This window comes from Dermacentor albipictus, chromosome 3 (genome assembly GCF_038994185.2).
Source record: "Dermacentor albipictus isolate Rhodes 1998 colony chromosome 3, USDA_Dalb.pri_finalv2, whole genome shotgun sequence".
Taxonomy (NCBI): Eukaryota; Metazoa; Arthropoda; class Arachnida; order Ixodida; family Ixodidae; genus Dermacentor; species Dermacentor albipictus.
Window position 1 is genome coordinate 181366332 of NC_091823.1, and position 22360 is coordinate 181388691.

Here is a 22360-nt window from a genome sequence, read left to right on the forward strand (position 1 = left end):
GAAGGCGATACGATCTCTCCAATGCTATTCACAGCGTGTTTAAAGGAGGTATTCAGAGACCTGAAATGGGAAGAATTGGGGATAAGAGTTGATGGAGAATACCTTAGTAACTTGCGATTTGCTGATGACATTGCCTTGCTTAGTAACTCAGGAGACCAATTGCAATGCATGCTCACTGACCTGGAGAGGCAAAGCAGAAGGGTGGGTCTAAAAATTAATCTGTAGAAAACTAATGTAAAGTTTAACAGTCTCGGAAGAGAACAGTTGTTTACGATAGGTAGCGAGGCACTGGAAGTGGTAAGGGAATACATCTACTTAGGGCGTGTGGTGACCGCGGATCCGGATCATGGGACTGAAATAATCAGAAGAATAAGAATGGGCTGGGGTGCGTTTGCCAGGCATTCTCAGATCATGAACAGCAGGTTGCCATTATCCCTCAAGAGAAAAGTGTATAATAGCTGTGTCTTAGCAGTACTCACCTACGGGGCAGAAACCTGGAGGCTTACGAAAAGGGTTCTACTTAAATTGAGGACAACGCAACGAGCTATGGAAAGATTAATGATGGGTGTAACGCTAAGGGATAAGAAAAGACCAGATTGGGTGAGAGAACAAACGTGAGTTAATGACACCTTAGTTGAAATCAAGGAAAAGAAATGGGCATGGGCAGGACATGTAATGAGGAGGGAAGATACCGATGGTCATTAAGGGTTACGGACTGGATTCCAAGGGAAGGGAAGCGTAGCAGGGGGCGGCAGAAAGTTAGGTGGGCGGATGAGATTAAGAAGTTTGCAGGGACGACATGGCCACAATTAGTACATGACTGGGGTTGTTGGAGAAGTATGGGAGGGCCCTTTGCCCTGCAGTGGGCGTAACCAGTATGATGATAATGATGAACCGATAATGGGGGATGGAAGCATTATAACAAACAGTTTATTTTACCATAGAACACATACAAAAGTTGATGTTGCATCGGCTACTCATTGTTATGTCTGAAACATTGTTAAAACCGGTATCATTATAAGCTGGCTCAACTGTATAGACAGACAGCTGCAAAGTGCTTTACATAACATTGACACATGCAGTATGAGGGATCAGCATAATTTATTTCTCTTTTTGCCCTTTTCTACCAAAAAACGAAGTAGCAGAAATAAAGAACAACCCACCCAGTGAACAAGGTGGACGCACACATGTTACCCGGAGGGGACTCTCCACAGGAGGCTGCAGCCGAGTAGTAGGCCTTGATGGTGTGGTATGTGTGCAAGAACTGCCGCAAGGTCAGCAGCCGAGCTTCACCCGAGCCAACCTGCATGGAGCTCCTTATCAGCACGCACGGCAGACAACCTCTCCATTTAAGGAAAAAATGGTTGTGCCTCGTTTTAAGTCTGACTGGTGAGGGTTCCCAACTTAGCAGATAGGAGTTAAGTGAGTCGATGTACTTGCTTCTTTACTTGAAGCGCATACGAAACAGACTAGTGAGTAAGGATAAATGCCACAACACGAGCACTGACTCACAATTGAAAGTTTATTATTAATAAGATGGCATATAAATGGGAAAATTCATGTGCAAACCAACAAGACTGCATCATGTAAGAGGCAAACCTTATCAAACAAGATGTGTTAATGAGTGCATAAGTGAGGCTTCACTAGTGCTTCACAGCAAGTAAATAAACTCCCTGGATGCATATAGTTACTGAATCTCGCAATGATATCGTTGGTGAGAGTTTATCATGTTTTGTGTTTTTTTTTGGGGGGGGGGGGGTGGTACTTTAGTCTAATTGGATTGTGCATGTATCAGTTTTTCCATTTGTATGAGATTTATTAACACTAAACATTAAATTGTGAGTTGGTGCTTGTGTTGTGTTGTCCTTCCTTAGTCTCTAGTCTGTATTGTACGTGCTACAAGTAAAGATTTTAGCAGAGAGGGGTACCTTGACCTACCTTTCATCAATCATAGACAGCAAACTCATGTCTACCACTTTGCAGAATGACAAACTGAGCCCTACTGTTCATCAATTCAGAGTAATGGACAAGTGGAGCACTTGAACAAGGTCTCACAGGTGCACAATCAACCAGCAGTGTTGTAAACTGCTGTTCACTCCTCCTCCACATACAGTGCCAGGCCGTGCTCATCCCAGCCGATAAAAGGCAGGAGTGGGGGTGGTTACACAAATCAATTAGAAAAGAAGGGGCTCACAATTCAAGCAAAAAAGTTAAATGAGTTAAAAAAGGTATTTATCAACAAAAACAGTAAATCACTCAAAATGCATTGTTACATATAATTAACAGCAAGAGACAAGCCCTACCACTTAAGAGGGGATCCAGTGCTAAAATTGTAATTTTTTCTGGAAAGACTAATTTTCTAATTTTGTTTCGGATTCCCAAGTATATAAAGAAGCTCCTCACCAAGTTTGGCTATTATGTGCATGATAAAAAATAAGAAGATGGGCTTTCTTTAAATGGCAGTGGCATATGTTTCTTATTGAAAACGCCTACGAATGCCTCCTTCAAGATATGGCTGTAGAGAGCGAGAGGAAGAGCGAATTCATTCATTAGAAAGTTTGTTTTTTGTGCTTTTAGCTGGTGAGAGACCCGCTGCTGAGAAAATGGAAATACGTGGGAGAAAAAGTAAAGAGAGGCCCATTTTTGGCCAGTGAGTCCAGATTGCCCGTGAAACTGGAACTGAAGCTAGGATTGGTGGAAATGCAACTTGTGACATTCCACTCTTCCCACGTGCCACACTTTTCTGCCCAGGCTTATTTTGTTTATTGTCGGTGCTGGTCATTTTGGTATCGATCCAGATTTTTGGACTAGTTAATTGTGATAGGCAGGGCACTGGTGGACTACGCACACCCCAAAATCTTCGACGAGGAGAAGCTTTGGGACACAATACAGGAGCAAGTGCTGTTACGCAAGTTGAAGGAGAGGGTATTTGGCTGTTGTCTGGAGAATAAAATGACCTGTGTCGAAATCTTTCATTTTTCTCAATTTGAACCTTTTGGCCAATTTGCACGTTAAGAAAAATAAAAACTGTAACGATGGAGACTGTTTGTAAGTTCATTTTTAAACTTAAATTTAATAAGGAACAAGACTGTGCATGTCTCGAGTTTCTAAATTGCTTCTATTAAGAAAAAATTATACAGATCCCACGTAGTGTGGAAATCGAAGCTAAGCAAAGCATTTTGCAGGCAGCTGGCATCGACCCGGCAGCAGCGCGCCTCAGCCGGCACCTGGACTCTCCCCGAGTTCTAGCAGGCACACATGTTGGCACTGAGACATGCCGAGGTCAGGAAGAATGTGGGCTTGCCTAGCTGCTGATCACTGCAAACATGCTACTCTTTTTCTGCACCAAATAGTACACCAGTACTACACCAGCAATTCGAGCATCACTCAAGTAAACTTCTGAGGTACGCAATGTCCAAGTTTCTCAATGAAGGTGCAGACTTGCAAGAGCTTCTTGGTGAGCATCGTTGGCGTGCACAGGGTGGAAAACTTGCGTTTCATGCGGAGGCAACCAACGCCCAGTGTTTGAGGACATACCCGGATCTCCCTACGCTCTGGCTCAGTGCAGGTACTACGTGAGAATCAGAGGCGAGAGTAGGATGATGGAGCTTGAATGATGCCGCGACAATGTCGAGCGTATACCCAGCAGCTCAAGTGACAGACAAATGAAAGAATGGATGGACACACTCAGAGTGCCTGCAGTTCACACAAAGAATACTTCATTGAATAATATACATTTCAGCATCAAAGTAACAACAAAAAGAAACATGGTGCGGTGAGGCGGTTTCTACACAAAAAAGCATAACATTGCAAGTGGCTGCCGATCCTGTATACAGGACATCCTGCCGATATTTGTTCTGAAAAGGTTCATTAATCATGATCATTTTTAAAATCATAGTTTTCTTAAGATGACACACTTATTTGTTTAATGGAACATTCTTAACATTGTTCCTATTTGTGCTAGGCTAATAAAATTTACGACATGTTTTAATGACAAGACAAAGCATCCTGCTAAATTTTGCAAAAATCAGCATGTCGATTCAAATGTTCACCTTTTGAGCCCTCACATCCCCTCACGGGGATGTGAGGGCTCATCCGGTGACCAGGAAAAGAAGTTGAATATGAAGAAACTAGTTTGCGCAAATATGTGTGTCTCCGAGTTGATGAGAAAACATTAAAAAGGTGTGTGTGACAGGATGGAGTTTTGAACTACCTATTATCTCAATGCTGAGGGTTTAAACTGAGTGTGACTAGAGCTGTGGATAGAGAAAATCATACTGGTGAGAGAAAGAGCAAACTGCTTTTGTTTTAACAGATTTTATTAAATTAGCTTTACCTTACTTGTGGGGATACACCAAGCAATATCATCCAAATGCTGGCTGTATGAGGGATTTACAATAACAGTTTCGTGCATATGAGTACTCCTAAGTGAGTAGACAAGCTGCTTCACAATTTTTTTTTCTTTAGGTATAATCAACGTGCTGCAAATATCACAAGAAGTTACAGTGAAAACGATGCCCGAGTACTAGTACACATGATCCTGTGTAAACAGTACTTCATTAGGGTATGGCAAATCAGTGGTAAGACCTTCACTTGGTTCATACTTAGAACTGAGGTGAAACAGCGTGAGAAAGACGAGGACACATGGAAACAAATACCACAGACAAGCGCTGACTGCCAACTGGAAGTTTATTTGAAATTCACCGGACATTTATACCTTCTTCAGCGTAGGCATGCACACATCAGTCGCAAAAACATCTGCCAATCAACATTTTAATCTTTCTTTCAAAAATGTGATTTCTTTTCCCGACAAGGCAAGAGAGGGAGTGCTTACACATTTACTGCCTTCCTTTCTTATATGAAAGGCCTCTACTATTTCCCTTTCCTTCTTACTCTTCCGTTTGCCTATGAATTTTGTCTTTTCTAATATGGGGGTGCAGTGACACTTGTTACAGTGTCCAGCTAAATGACTTCCATAGCCATTCTTCAGGTTAGTCACTAACCTAAAGAATGAATATTTCATCTCTTACACGGCAAATAAGTTTTTCGGAAGCCTACTTACATATCCATTAGAGTAGTAACTAAAGAAAAAGGAAGGCAAAGCTTGATTGGTAAATGTCTGTGGTAAAAGCCACACAGGGCCTGCCAAAGCCCTGTGTGGCTTTGGTAGGCCTGTTATGTACGCTGCTTTTTTACTTTGTGCAATAAAGTATTATTATTATTATTATTATTATTATTATTATTATTATTATTATTATTATTATTATTATTATTATAACAGAGAGATTTAGAATAGCGGCCCACCCGTCGTGGTTGCTCAGTGGCTATGGTGTTGGGCTGCTGAGCACGAGGTCGCGGGATCGAATCCCGGCCAGGGCGGCCGCATTTCGATGGGGGCAAAATGCGAAAACACCTGTGTACTTATATTTAGGTGCACGTTAAAGAACCCCAGGTGGTCGAAATTTCCTGAGTCCTCCACTACGGCATGCCTCATAATCAGAAAGTGGTTTTGGCACGTAAAGTCCCATAATTAAAATTAAAAAAAAATTAGAATAGGGGCCCCATACGTTTTGGGGCCCCAAAGAAATAGCGTCGAAGCTACTGCGCATGCGTGAGATGCAAACAGCGTTTGGGTTTTGTGTTGGGAACGCTATTTCACCGATATAGCGGGAGCCCAAATAGCGGCCCCAAAAGCTTTGTGTCAGCAAACATGGCGGCACCCATCGAAGCGACGGCTCTAGCCTAGCACCAAATTGGGTTCGATTCGTGGTAACGCGTGAAGTTCGCAAGCTAGGAGAAATGACTGCGCTTATCGCTTTCTCTCAACTAGCGTGTGTTATGAAGATTGATTCATTAGACGCCGCAGATTCCGAATTCGATTGTGGATTTCATGGCTCGTAGGCCTAACACGGCTAAGCTTGGCTGGTAAAGGCACGTAAAGTTGGTTTGCTCAAAACTAAGCACAACTAATTGCTTGCTAATTACAGAATAACCTCTAAATTGAAATTAAACGCAAATACATGCAAGTCAAAATTACTATTCCTATCATAAAATGGTATAGTTTATTTAATTATTTGTAATAGCTTTTCTTTCATGCCGTAGTGGCGCTGTCAAGCGCAAGACGCAATCCGCAAACGCAAAACCCTATTCTAAAACTGTTCACTCATGTGTGCCCCAACGATAACACCCGCAAAGCTCTTTGGGGCCCCAAACTATTGGGGCCCTATTCTAAAACTATCTAATACCTTTTTTGACAAAAATAATTTTCATCTGCCACGATTTGCACCAGACACTGAGCTATGTAAATTAATCATTAAAGTGGTCATAACCATCATAAACATTAAGTCAACCAGCATACCTCGCAAATAACACCTGCCCAGTAAGCCAACATGCGCCCAATACAACACGTATTGTTACCATTTTACAGCAAAAGCTTTTATATTGCTACGGAACAGCCGCCACAGTGTGGCTGCACTGAGGAGGACGAAGACGACATGTGTGCCGGTTTGATATAGCGTCGCCATTTTTGGCTCCGTGAGCTTACCTGTAAATAAATTGTGAATAGTATTCGGCTTCAGCTTCACGTAACATTATTTGGTGGAGGTGGACGTTCCCCGTACCCGTCATGGAGCTTCGCAGCGGTCGCAACGGCAACAATGCTACTTCGGCACCTGCTCGCGGCACTTCATCTACGCGAGCGTCTTCACCTGCAGCCCTGACCTACGTCGCCATTTCCCCACCTCGGAATCCTGGTGTTTTCAACAGAGTTGGCAGCCCTGATGTTGACGACTGGCTCCGCTTATACGAATGCATCAGCACCAGTCACAGGTGGGATCTGACTATTATGCTTGCCAACGTACTTTTCTACCTCGACGGAGCTCCATTGGCGTGGTTCCAGACTCACGAAGAGGAGATCTCAAGCTGGGATCTCTTCAAAGACAAGCTACGCGACCTTTGTGGCAGTCCGTTTGGTCGACAAGTCAACGCCAAGAAAGCCCTTGCCACACGTGTACAGACGTCGACCAAGTCCTATGTGTCGTACATTCTCGACGTGTTGGCCCTTTGTGCCAAGGCTGACCTGAACATGACTGAGTACGATAAGGTTAATCACGTCCTCAAAGGCATTGCTGACGACGCCTTCAATTTACTGGTGTTTACAAATGTCACCAGCATCGATACCATCCTCAAGGAGTGCCGTCGTCTCGAGCATGCCAAAAGCCGCCGGGTATCCCAGCACCTCACGCGACTTCCCAACACAGCTGCTACGTCATCCTGTGACGACCTCTTCCACCAGCCGTCGCGATGTGACAACTTGACCCGCATCATTCTTCGTGAGGTCGAAGCGGCACAACTGGCGGCCCTTTCATTCCCGTTCTCTGATCATTCTCCCGTGACAATCTCCTTGATCCAGGCCGTTGTCCGCCAAGAGTTGTCCAACGTCGGCGTGCAATCCATTTGTTCCGTACGCTCGGAACCTTTGTCACCACGCACGTCCCCACCGCGCTCTTCTTACTCCTCTTATGGACAGCGCAACCCCTCCGAATGGCGAACCGTGGACGACAAGCCGATCTGTTTTAACTGCCGACGCATTGGACATGTCGCTCACCACTGCCGCAGCCGCTGGAATTCTCCGACGCGCTATTATCCTGATTACCCCCCTCGCGCCTCTAGCGCATCCTTTTCCTTCGCCCCTTCTATGCCCGCTCCATCATCTGACCCTGCGACACCCTTGACACGATCCCGCTACTCCCGCTCGCCTTCTCCCTCCCACCGCCAATCTCGCTCGCCCCCGTCACGCCGTGCTCCTTCTCTGACCTACTCGCCGTACCCCCAACCGGAAAACTAGACAGTGCAGCTTCTGGAGGTGAAGCTGCATTGACGACATTGGCACGAAATCCTCGCTTCACCTTACCCAAGAACAAGAATCTTTTGGACATTCTCGTCGACAATGTTTCTGTCTGCACGTTGATTGACACCGGGGCGCATGTGTCCATTACGAGTGCTGCTCTTCGCCGTCGGCTCAAGAAAGTTCTGACAGCTGCCCCGAACTGAGTTGTACAAGTCGCCGACGGAGGGACTGTCGCTATTGTTGGCATGTGTTCTGCCCGACTCACCATTGATGAGAGACACACCGTTATTCTCTCCACCATCATCGAGCACTGCCCTCACGAAATCATTCTCGGTCTGGATTTTCTTGCCAATCATCCTGCCCTCATTGACTGTTCGGCCTGCTCACTTTGCCTTGACTTACCTCTTCTTGCCAACCCTGTGGACCCGCCTCCAAGCCATTTAAGCTGCATGGATTTTATTCGCCTATCGCCTCACTCTGTGGCACACGTCGACTTGTTGTCCTCACCAGCTGTACCTGACGGCAATTACGTGGCCGCACCAATTCCGGCCGTCATGCTTACACATGGTGTTACCGCGCCGCACACTGTGCTGAAAATTACTGGCAACCGCACCTGCCTTCCCCTTGTCAATTTCGCACTAACCGCGCAAGTTCTGCCTCAGGGCATCTCCTTGGCTATAATTCACGCTTTGCAGGATGATGAGGTCGAGCTATTCACAGTGGAAGATCGTTACAGCTCAGCCCATGCCATGACGTCATCGCACGGTACTGACACTGACGTCGACATTAAGAAGATGGTCTCCTCTGACCTTACACCTGCTCAAACTGAAGCTCTTTGCCACGTTCTTGAAGGCAATCACGACATTTTTGACTTTGACAATAGACCCTTAGGTCAAATGTCCATCGTGACCCATCGCATAAATACTGGCGATGCGAATCCTATTCACCGATGTCGATACCGTGTTTCTGCGTCGGAACGAGCTGTTATCCAGCAGGAAGTCACAAAAATGCTTGCAAGGGACCTTATCGAGCCTTCCTGTAGTCCCTGGGCATCTCCCGTCGTACTTGTCAAAAAGAAGGATGGAACGTGGCGCTTTTGTGTAGATTATCGCCACCTGAACAATATCACAAAAAAGGACGTGTGCCCTTTGCCACGTATTGATGACACTCTAGACTGCCTGTACGGTGCCACCTATTTTTCTTCTATCGACTTATGGTCCGGCTACTGACAGATATCCATGGACCGAGAGAAGACTGCATTTGTTACCCCTGATGGCCTTTATCAGTTCAAGGTGATGCCTTTTGGTCTCTGTAACGCACCCGCCACCTTCGAACGAATGATGGACTCTTTGCTTCAGGGGTTCCAGTGGTCCAGCTGTTTGTGCTATCTGGATGACGTCACCGTTTATTCGCTTACATTCGACACGCATCTAGGACCATTGGACCATTTGGACCATTTCCCCTGTCGGGCTCCGGAAATAAATAGGTCGCCGTCGCTACCAATTATGCTACGCGCTACGCAATCACCAGAGCCCTCCCGACAAGTTGCGCTACTGACGTTGCTGACTTTCTGCTCTATGACATCATTTTAGTGCACGGTGCTCCGTGCCAATTACTCACTGACCGTGGCCGCAGCTTTCTGTCGGCAGTCATCGAGGACATTCTCCGCTCCTGCTCGGCAAAGCACAAGTTCAGCACGTCCTACCACCCACAGACCAACGGCCTCACGGAGCGCCTCAACCGGACCATCACCGACATGCTTTCCAAGTACGTTGCGACCGACCACCACGACTGGTATCTTCACTTACCATATGTGACGTTCGCGTATAACTCATCGCGTCACGACACCGCCGGCTATTCACTGTTCTATCTCCTATATGGCCGAGAACCCGTGTTGCCCTTGGACACGTTGCTGCCCTCGGCCACACATTCAACCACTGAATACACCCGCGACGCGCGTCGATTGCACATGCCGACCACGTGCGCCAGCTTGACCGCTCCCGTCTCGAGGCCTCACAGGAGCATCAGAGATGCCTCTATGATTGGCACCATCGTGACGTGCACTTTTCTCCGGATTCTCTGGCACTTCTCTGGTCACCCGTTCGCCGTGTGGGCCTTTCCGAAAAGCTGCTGTCGCGCTACACTGGCCCTTACCGTGTGGTACAAGTGACCGATGTCACGTATGAAATCCTCCCCGCCGATCTCTCAGCGACATCATCAGCTGCAAGTGACATTGTTCATGCGGCAAGACTAAAACCATACCACACACCTTTCACCGCGGATGTGTAGATTAAGCACCGGGACGGTGCATCTACAGCCAGGGGTGATGCTACGGAACAGCCGCCACAGTGTGGCTGCACTGAGGAGGACGAAGACGACGTGTGTGCCGGTTTATATAGCGTCGCCATTCTGGCTCCATGAGCTTACCTGTAAATAAATTGTAAATAGTATTCCGCTTCAGCTTCACGTAACAATATGTTCATTTCAATAGCCGTTTTGGTTGGCGATGGTGTGCACCACTGCCAGTGTCAGTCGCAGCTATCACCAGGGGGATTGGCCAAAATATGGTTGGATTGCCTTGAGGCAGAAAGCAGTCACAGGCCAGCACCACACACACGTGAAATACATGTATGCCATACCAAATTAAATCAAGCAGGCTAGGTGACTGTTTGTAACCTAGCCTGACTGTTTGAGTGCTGGCCCCCGTTTCCGACAGGAGGCCAACAAATCATTGTAATCATCATCAGCAGCAGCATCCAAATGTGATACTTGCCATGTAATGCAAGACGCGCGCCACGTAGCATTGATAAGTGCACACTTTGCATTACAAATACATATTGTTACACCAGGTCGCACGCCATGTAGCAGTTGCATTAGCAGCGGTTGCGGGGATCCATGACTCTCACGTGCGCCCCGATGTTGTTTTCTCCACATGGCTTCCATGGCTTCCATCTCCTCTAATCCGGCTTCCCCGCATGGTTTTACGGTTGCAGTCGGTGTGGTTGCAGAGTAGTAGGAGAGATGGTGCGAGTGTTGCGCTGCTAATGCTACTTAATGGTGGTGTTGCTTGGGTGCAAAAGGGAGAAGGCTATTACTCTTTGGATTGGGGTCGCCAAGTGGCGTGGACATTCCGTGCATGCGCCAATCCATGCTCCTGCGAGACCATCTCGCGAGGCCTAGAAGCAGGAGACCGGAATGGACAAACATGATTGTTGAACGCGCCACCGCAGGCATTGGTGTCCAACATGGGGCAAACATATTCGCTCCGTATCTAGTAGCGGTGAGTCCAACTTCCTAGATTTGTCGCGTGCTCATTCGCATGTTCTGTGGATAGCAATTCGGCTAGCAGGCATTAGTGTGTGAAAGGTGCAATAAATGCCCTTGTGATTGAATGCACTACTGTGCCATTGTGATTGTATGAACTACTCAAGACCATGTTTGAGAACTCCACACGGTACAAGGTTGTTTGGGTTTCCTGTCATGTATGTGGTTCATACTCACTTTGGAGGATTGGCCAAGAAATTAATGGATAATCTTGAGGAAGAGAAAGATTCAGAAGTACATCAATGCCAGAATGAAAAACATGTCTAGCATACCTCATTAGACCAAGCAGGCCAGGACCGTCACCACTGCATTACAAAGGGGATGCCAACAAATTAGCATCAGCAGCATCCAAATGTGCCCCTCATCACGCGATGTGACATGCGTGCCACATAGCGTCAATACATGAAAACTTTGCATTGCAGTTGCATCACATTACACCAGGTGCCTCGACATATGGCAGTTGCATGTAGCAGTTGCATGTTACATATAGCTGGACCTGGTTAACTCAAGCAGGCTAGGTGACTATTTGTCACCGCCTCGTATCAAAGGGGATACCAATATATTACAACCATTATCATCATCATCATCATCATCATCATGATCACTATCATTGTCTCATGCCACGGGTCAAGGATGTGATGTGTGTGCTGTGTAGCCTAGATACCTGTGTTTACACTTCAGTACACTTTATGGCATGTTCTCGCAAGCTACGGACCGCTGCTGAAGAAGCAAATCGTAGAATGTGCTCGGCTACAACCAGGCAACATCAGGCTCAGCAGACCACAGTGCAGAGAGCAACACAAGCCATAGGTCGACCCCAGGCGGACTGTTCACATCGTTCTTGCTAAAAAATGCAGACACTTTGCCAGAAAGACCCTCTAGTGTGTGCTGCTGAAAATGGAGCTACTATGGAGCCACTCCTCCAGCTTATGCTGCGACTGTGATGAGTGTGTTGCGCGAGCCTGCGACTTCGTTCACTGACATTCGCAGTGTGATGCGTAGGCATGATCAGCTTTCTTTCTTCCTCGATGACAGTAAGCCCGATATACAGCTGAACCTACTTATAATAACATTTAAGTGACAAGAAAATGCCATTTCTGTAACTGATAATTGCGATAACCAGGTTGCACAAAAAAAGCAGAGGGGACAAACATTCGAATGTCTTAATTAGACAGAAAGAAGTGCAGTTGAACCTAATTATAGCTTATGGCAGTACTTACGTACGGGGCAGAAACCTGGAGGCTTACGAAAAGGGTTCTACTTAAATTGAGGATGATGCAACGAGCTATGGAAAGAAGAATGATGGGTGTAATGTTAAGGGATAAGAAAAGAGCAGATTGGGTGAGGGAACAAATGCGAGTTAACGACATCTTAGTTGAATTCAAGAAAAAGGAATGGGCATGGGCAGGTCATGTAATGAGGAGGGATGATAACTGATGGCCATTAAGGGTTACGGACTGGATTCCAAGGGAAGGGAAGCGTAGCAGGGGGCAGCAGAAAGTTAGGTGGGCGGATGAGATTAAGAAGTTTGCAGGGACGACATGGCCACAGTTAGTACATGACCGGGGTAGTTGGAGAATTATGGGAGAGGCCTTTGCCCTGCAGTGGGTGTAACCAGGCTGATGATGACGATGATAGCTTAAAAAGAAACAAATGCAAGCTGCTTCGCCACAGCCGCCCTAGTGCAGTACATCCTGTTGCTCTTCCTTCCACACCTCCAAGTAAGCCAGAGGCTGGAAGGGGAACAGGAGAGAGGCATGCAAAGGCGTGCCGTGCAAGGTACGCAGCACAGGGGTGGATGTGCCAAAACGGCCCATGGTCTTTTTCTTTTTGCTCCTCTCAAGACAATGCTACGAAGATGTGCAGGTGCCCCATGCAGTGTGCCAAAGGCAGGTGTGGCGAAGTGGCTCGCAGATGTTTTTTTTTTCTTTCGTGAGGATTTTGCCTTCTTTGTCCTTCCAGTGCCCACACCCAGTAGCCAGATTTAATTGTTACGGTACATAGTACAGCATGGGAGCACTCCAGTGGGTATACATGCATACAAGCGCTTACGGTGCATTGGCTGCTCATTGCTGCATCCATAATATTGCTAAAACTGGTATTGTTATAAGCGGGTTCGACTGTAGTGGTTTTAACTTGTGGGTTGACGATGGCATGGCTGGGCTTGGTCATCTGGGTCACAAATTTGTGAGAGGCGGTGCAAAGAAGTAGCCGCTGTAGCCACGGTTTATTTAGGCTGGCCAGTCATGGTGCTGCCAGATCTCGGGAGCGGCCGACACCACAGCCGCTCAGGTAGAGCGCACTAGCGTGTTCTATTCTCGCGCTACCTGCGCGTGAGCCAATCTTTTTCTTCGCCTGCTTTGGAGGTGAGTCATGCCACTACAAGCTGAAACCTGGTCACATCTTCTATAGAAGATGTGACCAGGTTTCAGCTTGTAGTGGACGTGCTCGGCAAAGTGCGCTGCAGTGACCACAGGATGGTAAGAACTCGAATTAGCCTAGACCTGAAGAGGGAACGGAAGAAACTAGTACACAAGAAGCCGATTAATGAGTTGGCGGTAAGAGGAAAAATAGAAGAATTCCAGATCAAGCTACAGAACAGGTATTCAGCTTTAACTCAGGAAGAGGACCTTAGTGTTGAAACAATGAACGACAATCTTGTGGGCATCATTAAGGAGTGTGCAATGGAAGTCGGTGGTAACACCATTAGACAGGGTACGAGCAAACTATTGCAGGAGACGAAAGATCTGATCAAGAAACGCCAATGTATGAAAGCCTCTAACACTACAGCTAGAATAGAACTGGCAGAACTTTCGAAGTTAATCAACAAGCGTAAGACAGCTGACATAAGGAAGTATAATATGGATAGAATTGAACATGCTCTCAGGAACGGAGGAAGCCTAAAAACAGTGAAGAAGAAACTAGGAATCGGCAAGAATCAGATGTATGCGTTAAGAGACAAAGCTGGCAATATCATTACTAATATGGATGAGATAGTTCAAGTGGCTGAGGAGTTCTATAGAGATTTATACAGTACCAGTGGCAACCACGACGATAATGGAAGGGAAAATAGTATAGAGGAATTCGAAGTCCCAAAGGTAACGCCGGAAGAAGTAAAGAAAGCCTTGGGAGATATGCAAAGGGGGAAGGCGGCTGGGGAGGATCAGGTAACAGCAGATTTGTTGAAGGACGGTGGACAGATTGTTCTAGAGAAACTGGCCACCCTGTATACGCAATGCCTCATGACCTCGAGCGTACCGGAATCTTGGAAAAACGCTAACATAATCCTAATTCATAAGAAAGGAGACGCCAAAGACTTGAAAAATTACAGACCGATCAGCTTACTGTCCGTTGCCTACAAACTATTTACTAAGGTAATCGCAAATAGAATCAGGAACACCTTAGACTTCTGTCAAGCAAAGGACCAGGCAGGATTCCGTAAAGGCTACTCAACAATAGATCATATTCACACTATCAATCAGGTAATAGAGAAATGTGCGGAATATAACCAACCCTTATATATAGCTTTCATTGATTACGAGAAAGCGTTTGATTCTGTCGAAACCTCAGCAGTCATGGAGGCATTACGGAATCAGGGTGTAGACGAGCCGTATGTAAAAATACTGAGAGATATCTATAGCGGCTCCACAGCCACCATAGTCCTCCATAAAGCAAGCAACAAAATCCCAATAAAGAAAGGCGTCAGGCAGGGAGATACGATCTCTCCAATGCTATTCACAGCATGTTTACAGGAGGTATTCAGAGACCTGGATTGGGAAGAATTGGGGATAAAAGTTAATGGAGAGTACCTTAGTAACTTGCGATTCGCTGATGATATTGCCTTGCTTAGTAACTCAGAGGACCAATTGCAATGCATGCTCACTGACCTGGAGAGGCAAAGCAGAAGAGTGGGTCTAAAAATTAATCTGCAGAAAACTAAAGTAATGTTTAACAGTCTCGGAAAACAACAGCAATTTACAATAGGCAGCGAGGCACTGGAAGTCGTAAGGGAATACACCTACTTGGGGCAGGTAGTTACGGCGGATCCGGATCATGAGACGGAAATAATTAGGAGAATAAGAATGGGCTGGGGTGCGTTTGGCAGGCATTCTCAGATCATGAACAGCAGGTTGCCACTATCCCTCAAGAGAAAAGTATATAACAGCTGTGTCTTACCAGTACTCACCTACGGGGCAGAAACCTGGAGGCTTACGAAAAGAGTTCTACTCAAATTGAGGACGACGCAACGAGCTATGGAAAGAAGAATGATAGGTGTAACGTTAAGGGATAAGAAAAGAGCAGATTGGGTAAGGGAACAAACGCGAGTTAATGACATCTTAGTTGAAATCAAGAAAAAGAAATGGGCATGGGCAGGACATGTAATGAGGAGGGAAGATAACCGATGGTCATTAAGGGTTACGGACTGGATTCCAAGGGAAGGGAAGCGTAGCAGGGGGCGGCAGAAAGTTAGGTGGGCGGATGAGATTAAGAAGTTTGCAGGGACGGCGTGGCCACAATTAGTACATGACCGGGGTCGTTGGAGAAATATGGGAGAGGCCTTTGCCCTGCAGTGGGCGTAACCAGGCTGATGATGATGATGATGTATAGAAGATGATGAATTCTTTGATGGCAGTCACAGTTACAACATTTACCGGTGTGATCAAGACAACAGAAGAGGTGGTGGCATGCTCCTCGTCATCAAATCAAAGCTTCCGTCTTATTTAACTAAGCTTCTAGCCTCAAAAGTGCCTAGGCAGCCTGCTCAACGCCAGCCCGTAGAAATGTTACAGAAGTCTGTTACAGACCACCTAATTTCAATTTCCTTAATGACTTGTACACTAACTTGGATCAAGTGACAGAGCTGTTCCCGGGAGGCTCAATTATTCAATCTTATTGGAGACTTCCAATTTCCCCATAGTGGCTGGGCACACTTTAATCAACATATTGCACCTCTACAGAATTAATCAATTTAACTCTCTATTTAAATCTTCTCCAAATTTTGTAGAAGGATCGACATTTGGGAGAGTTGGTACTGGTTGAACATCTTGAAGGGGCAGCGCAATAAGATGAAGACAGAAGGCAGCTTTTGTTCTGTGTGTTCTTGCCCTCTGTCTTCGTCATATTGTGCTGCCCTTTCAAGATCTTGTCCACATTGTTCAGGAACCACCAGCCAGTGCAATATTTTAGATCTTGACCTTACAACCACTCTCAGGATGGTTGGCCAAATCACACCAATAAACGGCTAAATGACCAAGAGTTATTCCATGGAAGGGAACAATTGTTCCATCTGACACTAATAATTGTGCCACTCTCCAATACAAAAAAGATATGAAATATCAACAAAGAAAATTACAATTCCATGAACATTGAACTAGCACTCTTCTGCAACGACATGCATATCCCTTCATTTGACTTTAGAACTGTCAAATAAAATTACCCTTTTCAGGAACGAAATGTCCGCTTTAATAAACCAGCATGTTAAATTAACCACTATAAATAACGATAAGAGTAATTTATCATTCACGAGATCTCCCTGTAAACTGTGAAACAAAAAGAAATGCATGCACAACAATGCCAAATGCCTATGCATGTAGATGCCATGGGATGCTTACAAACTATGCCTGAAAACCTACTGCTGTGCTCTCCAGTTAGCCAAGCATGACTACTTTACACATGATTTACCATCATTACTAAAAGCAAACCAAAGAAGTTCTGGCACCTAATACCATTTCATGGTAATAGCACTCATCATTGCAAGACAGTAATAAAACTCAGATACCTGATAACAAGTGTGCTTCTGCATTTGATGCCTTTTTTTCTTTCCATATTAATTTAAAGACCACTTTACCCCACCCATTGTTCCCGAGTTCAACTACGAGCACATGCCACCTACAGAAATCACTATTGAAGGTAGTACACGTCTCATTAACTTTAAACTGTCTGCTTTTGCAGGCGCTGATGGCAATAGTTCTAAAGTACTAAATAACACTGTTTCCATGTCCAGCAATATCTTATATTACATTTTCAGGCAATCATTATTAACAGGCACATTTTCCAAAGACTGGAAAGCTGCTAAAGTAATACCTACATTTAAATCAGGTGACAAACACACATCGAAAATCTATCACCCTATATTGCTAGCATGTAATGCTGCAAAATGCTAGAGCAACCTCCAACTTATACAACCACTTAGAATCTAACAACATTTTATTCACTAATCGATATGGCTTTCTGAGGAGTTACTCATGTGAAACGCAGGTAGTAGAGTTGACAACTAGCTTGCATATTTATATTAATAAGGAATTATAAACCGACTGCATCTTTTAAGATTTCTCAAAAGCGTTTGATTGCGTCGCACATTGACATTTGATTTTGAAACTGTCAGCTCTTAACTTTGATTCTGTAACCTTATCATCGGTCTGCTGTTTTGTTTCCAGCCGACTACACTTCACAGTAGCTAATGACATTTCTTCTTCCCTTTCATTTACCACCTCAACGTTGTTGGACTATTACACACTTTCCAATACTGAATATATTGTTACGTAAGAAGACGCAGATGAAAAGCTATATACAAGTATATTTACAACGTAATACGCCGCACTTGGCCAAGAAGCAACAGCCCGCGCTAGCCTCTAATCGTTGTCGTCGTCTTCTTAATCCTCGCCTCTTCGTCATTGGTAATACTATTCCGTAGCACTACCCCCGGCGGCAGAAGCGCCGTCCCGGAGCGACTAAAAGCCGGACTCGAAAGCGGTGTAGTAGGCCTTGAGCCTACTGACGTGCACGACATCACAAGATGCCAGAGTAGATGACGAGATTGAGCTCAGAGGAGTTATTTCGTACGTCACAGACGTCACCTGGCGCAGCACGCAGTAGGGCGCTGTGTATCGCGAAAGGAGCTTTTCTGAAAGTCCGACGTGACATGAGGGCGACCACAAGAGCACGAGCGCACCAGGCGAAAACTGTACGTCACGGTGGCGGGCATTTTAGTGACGCTGCTGAGTGGTTTGTGAGTCCGTCAGTCGAGCACGGGCAAGCTGGCGTGCATGGTCAGCGAGGGCGATGGCGTCGCGTGCATACTCGCTTGTTGAGATAGAAGCAGGAGGAAGTGCTGTGTCAAGGGGCAAGGTCGGTTCGCGACCGTAGAGTAGATAAAAGGGAGAAAATTCGGCGGTGTCGTGCCGGGAAGAATTATAAGCAAATGTGATGTAAGGAAGGGCAATGTCCCAGTTGTGGTGGTCCTTGGAAACGTACTTGGACAGCATATCGGTAAGAGTACGGTTTAACTGCTCTGTGAGGCTATTGGTTTGAGGATGGTATAAGGTAGTCAGCTTGTGTTGAGCGGAGCAGGAACGTACAATGTCGGCGATAACTTTCGAGCGAAAGTTACGACCACGGTCAGTGAGCAGCTGTCATGGGGCACCATGAAGTAAGATAATGTCACGCAAAAGAAAGTCCGCGACGCCAGTGGCGCAACTAGTAGGGAGAGCCCGCGTGATAGCGTATCGGGTGGCGTAATCCGTTGCGACGGCTACCCATTTGATCCCAGAGGATGCAATGGGAAAGGGACCGAGGAGGTCGATTCCAACACAAAAGAACGGTTCCACAGGGACAGTGATTGGCTGGAGATGACCGGCAGGTAGCACCTGAGGTGTTTTGTAACGCTTGCGGGTATCACAGGCAGCAACATAGCGTCGGACGGAGCGAGCGAGACCAGGCCAATTGAAGCGGCGGCGGATGCGGTCGTACGTGCGGGTTACGCCAAGATGTCCTGCAGTGGGTGTGTCATGCATCTCAAAGTGCACAGTCTGTCGTAGATGTTTTGGTACGACAAGAAGATCAGGTCCATCAGGGAGGAAGTTCCTTCGGTACAGAATGCCGCCCTGGAGGACATATCGGCGAACGGACGCGTCGGTAGGTGTAGAGCGCAGACGCTCGATGAGTGCTCGCAGCGGTAGGTCTCGGTACTGCTCATCGGCGATGTTAGCGAAGGCAGACACAGAGAAAATGCCGTTGGCGGTACTACTGTTGGCGTTGTCAGGCTCGTCCACCAGGTAACGAGACAGGCAGTCAGCGTCCTTGTGTAGTTGGCCAGATTTGTAGGTGACAGTATATGAATATTCTTGGAGGTGTAAGGCCCAGCGACCAAGTCTTCCTGTAGGATCTTTCAGTGAGCATAACCAGCAAAGCGCGTGATGGTCTGTGATAACGGAAAAGGGTCGGCCATATAAGTATGGGCGGAACTTTGCAACCGCCCAAACTAGGGCCAGACACTCACGCTCAGTGATGGAATAGTAGCGCTCAGAGGATGAGAGGAGCCTGCTGGCGTAAGCGATAACACGGTCGTTGCCGTGCTGGCGTTGTGCCAGTACTGCGCCAATTCCGTGACCGCTGGCATCAGTACGGACTTCGGTAGGAGCAGTAGGATCGAAATGGGCCAGAACGGGAGGTGTTGTGCGAACGTCGATTAGATGCGAGAATGCAGAGGCCTCGTTATTGCCCCACTGGAAAGGGACGTCTTTTTTTAAAAGCTCGGTTAGTGGTCGTGCTATGGCCGCGAAATTTTTCACGAAACGGCGGAAGTAGGAACAAAGGCCGATGAAGCTGCGCACATCCTTGACACACTTCGGAACAGGGAAGTGCGTAACAGCATGGATCTTGCCTGGGTGCGGTTGCACTCTGTTCGCGTCAACGAGATGTCCAAGGATGGTAATCTGGCGATGGTCGAATTGGCACTTCGATGCGTTCAGTAGCTAACCGGCGTGACGAAAAAAAGTCCAGGACTGCCGAGAGGCACTCGAGGTGCATAGCGAACGTTGGGGAGAATAGTATAACGTCGTCCAAGTAGCACAGGCCTGTGGACCATTTGAAACCAGAAGGGAGTCCATCATGTGTTCAAAAGTGGCAGGTGCGTTACATAGACCGAACGGCATCACTTTGAATTGATAAAGACCGTCCGGAGTTACAAAAGCAGCCTTCTCGCGGTCGAGATCGTCCACGGCAATTTGCCAGTAGCCAGAGCGGAGGTCAATACAGGAGAAGTAGCGAGCACCATGAAGGCAGTCAAGGGCGTCATCGATCCGAGGTAGGGGATACACGTCCTTTTTGGTAACCCTGTTAAGGTGCTGATAATCCACGCAAAAGCGCGATTAGCAATCCTTTTTTTTTACCAGTACAACAGGTGACGCCCATGGACTACATGACGGTTCTGTGATGTTCTTGGCAAGCATTTTGCGAACTTCTGCGTGAATAACTTGACGCTGAGCCGGTGACACTCGATACGGGTGGTGATGAATAGGAGGGGCATCGCCGGTATTAATGCGATGTTTAACAGCTGTAGTTTGGGCCAAAGGACGATAGTTAAAGTAAAAATATTGTTGTAGGAAAACAGAACGCGGTATAGCTGACGAGCGTGCTTGGATGGCATGCTGGGCGCAATCATTTTCTGTAAGTCGGCGATGGTACAAGTTGTCGACTGCGATGGTAGAGGAGGATCGGCTGAATTGTCGTCTACCTCAATAGATGCTATTGAGTGATCCTCGAATGAGCAAAGCTGGGCCAGAGACATCCCGCGTGGCAGCACTTGTGTTGTCAAGCCAAAATTGACCACTGGCACGCAGACGCAATTCGCCATAATAGATAAAACGGTATGAGGTACCGTGATCCTGTGTGTAAGGAGGACGTCTTGCATAGGAGCCGCGATATAGCGACCATTGGGCACTGGTGGGGATGACACTAGGTCAACGTAAGTCAGTGCCGAAGGTGGCAAGCGAACGAAGTCGACGGAACTGAGGCGACAGGGGTGTGGTTCAGAGGGATCCAGAACAGAGAACAGGGAGGCGGAGAGTACTGGCGGAACAATCGATGAGAGCAGAATGTGCGGAGAGGAAGTCTAAGCTGAGGATGATTTCGTGGGGACAGTGGGCGATGACTGTGAATAGCACAATTGTGGAGTGATCGGCGAAGGAGACACGGGCGGCACACATACCAATTACGGGGGCTGTTCCGCCATCGGCGACACGGAGAACATGCGTCGTGGCGGGCGTGATTATTTTTTTCAGGCGGGTACGAAGGTCAGCGCTTATTACCGACAAATGCGCCCCAGTGTCTATAAGAGCAGATACAGGAACACCGTCGACTTGCACGTCAAGAAGGTTCAGATGAGTGGGCAACGTCCGTGGAGGATTTGGCGGCATAGGGAGCAATGCAGCGTCACCTCGAGGCGCTGCATCTTCCAGTTTTCCGGCTGGGAGCGGCATCCGAAGGGAGTCGGCGAAAAGGAACGATGGGGCCGGGGAGAGCGAGATTGTCGTCGTTGGGGCGAAGGTGAGCGAGAATAGGGGCGGTTCGGCGCAGGAGAGTCAGTGGCGGCATTATCGGAGCGTGCGGCATAGGGACGAGAAGGGCCACCTGAGGGGCGAGAGTAGGCAGTATAAGGAGACCGGGTCGGGGAAGTCCAGCGACTTCGACAGTGCCGAGAAATGTGCCAGATGCGACGGCAGTGAAAAAAAATGGGCTTGTCGTCAGCAGTGCGCCATCCAGATGGGTTGCGGAAACGTGGTGGGTAAGAAGATGCGGGACGGGGCGGAATCGAAGAAGCTGGATGGGTATCAAGGCGATGGTCCGAGCAGATGGTGTGAAGGCCCATGTTTTCGAACTCCTGGTGGACAACTGCCTGGATCAGGGAAACGGTGAACTCAGGTGCGTTGGTGGGGCTGGATTTGAAGGCAGCCGGATAGGCGGCCTCAATCGCACACCGGACGATCTTGGTAATATCGCCAGTGTTGTTGGGACGAGGAGTGTCGGCGCAGGAAGATGTCGCTGGGGTGTTGGGCAAACGGGCACACTGCTGGTCGATACGTCGACTTTCGATACGTCGATACGTTGATACGTCGATACGTGATACGTCGATACGTTGATTGTCTCTTATACAGGCATTTTCGTGTATTGTAGTATAACATGTGACATTAGCTATTGTTGCTAGTAACATTGGCAACAATTTGCTTTTTCCCCCTCATAAAAAAATGTTCCACACTTATTCACCCGTAACAATTACATCTATGGTGTTGTTTGTTTGTTATTACTTGACACTAGTTTATTGCTGATATTTTGCTTTTCTTCCTCTCGTCATTCTATGTATAATTGTTGTATAATTTGCTGTTGTATAATTCATGATTTTTAGGATAA

The 22360-nt window shown here is 47.0% G+C and overlaps 1 protein-coding gene across 3 annotated transcripts in view; it reads right to left on the reverse strand.

Annotated features, from left to right (window-relative positions):
• Window positions 1-22360, reverse strand: part of LOC135916728 (RING finger protein 141-like) — a 271536-nt gene that overhangs the window by 48086 nt on the left and 201090 nt on the right. For all 3 annotated transcript variants that reach the window (XM_065450178.1, XM_065450179.1, XM_065450177.1), the window contains one exon: window positions 1164-1303. In XM_065450178.1, the coding sequence (XP_065306250.1) occupies window positions 1164-1303 (140 nt within the window). The remainder of the gene's footprint in view (window positions 1-1163; window positions 1304-22360) is intronic.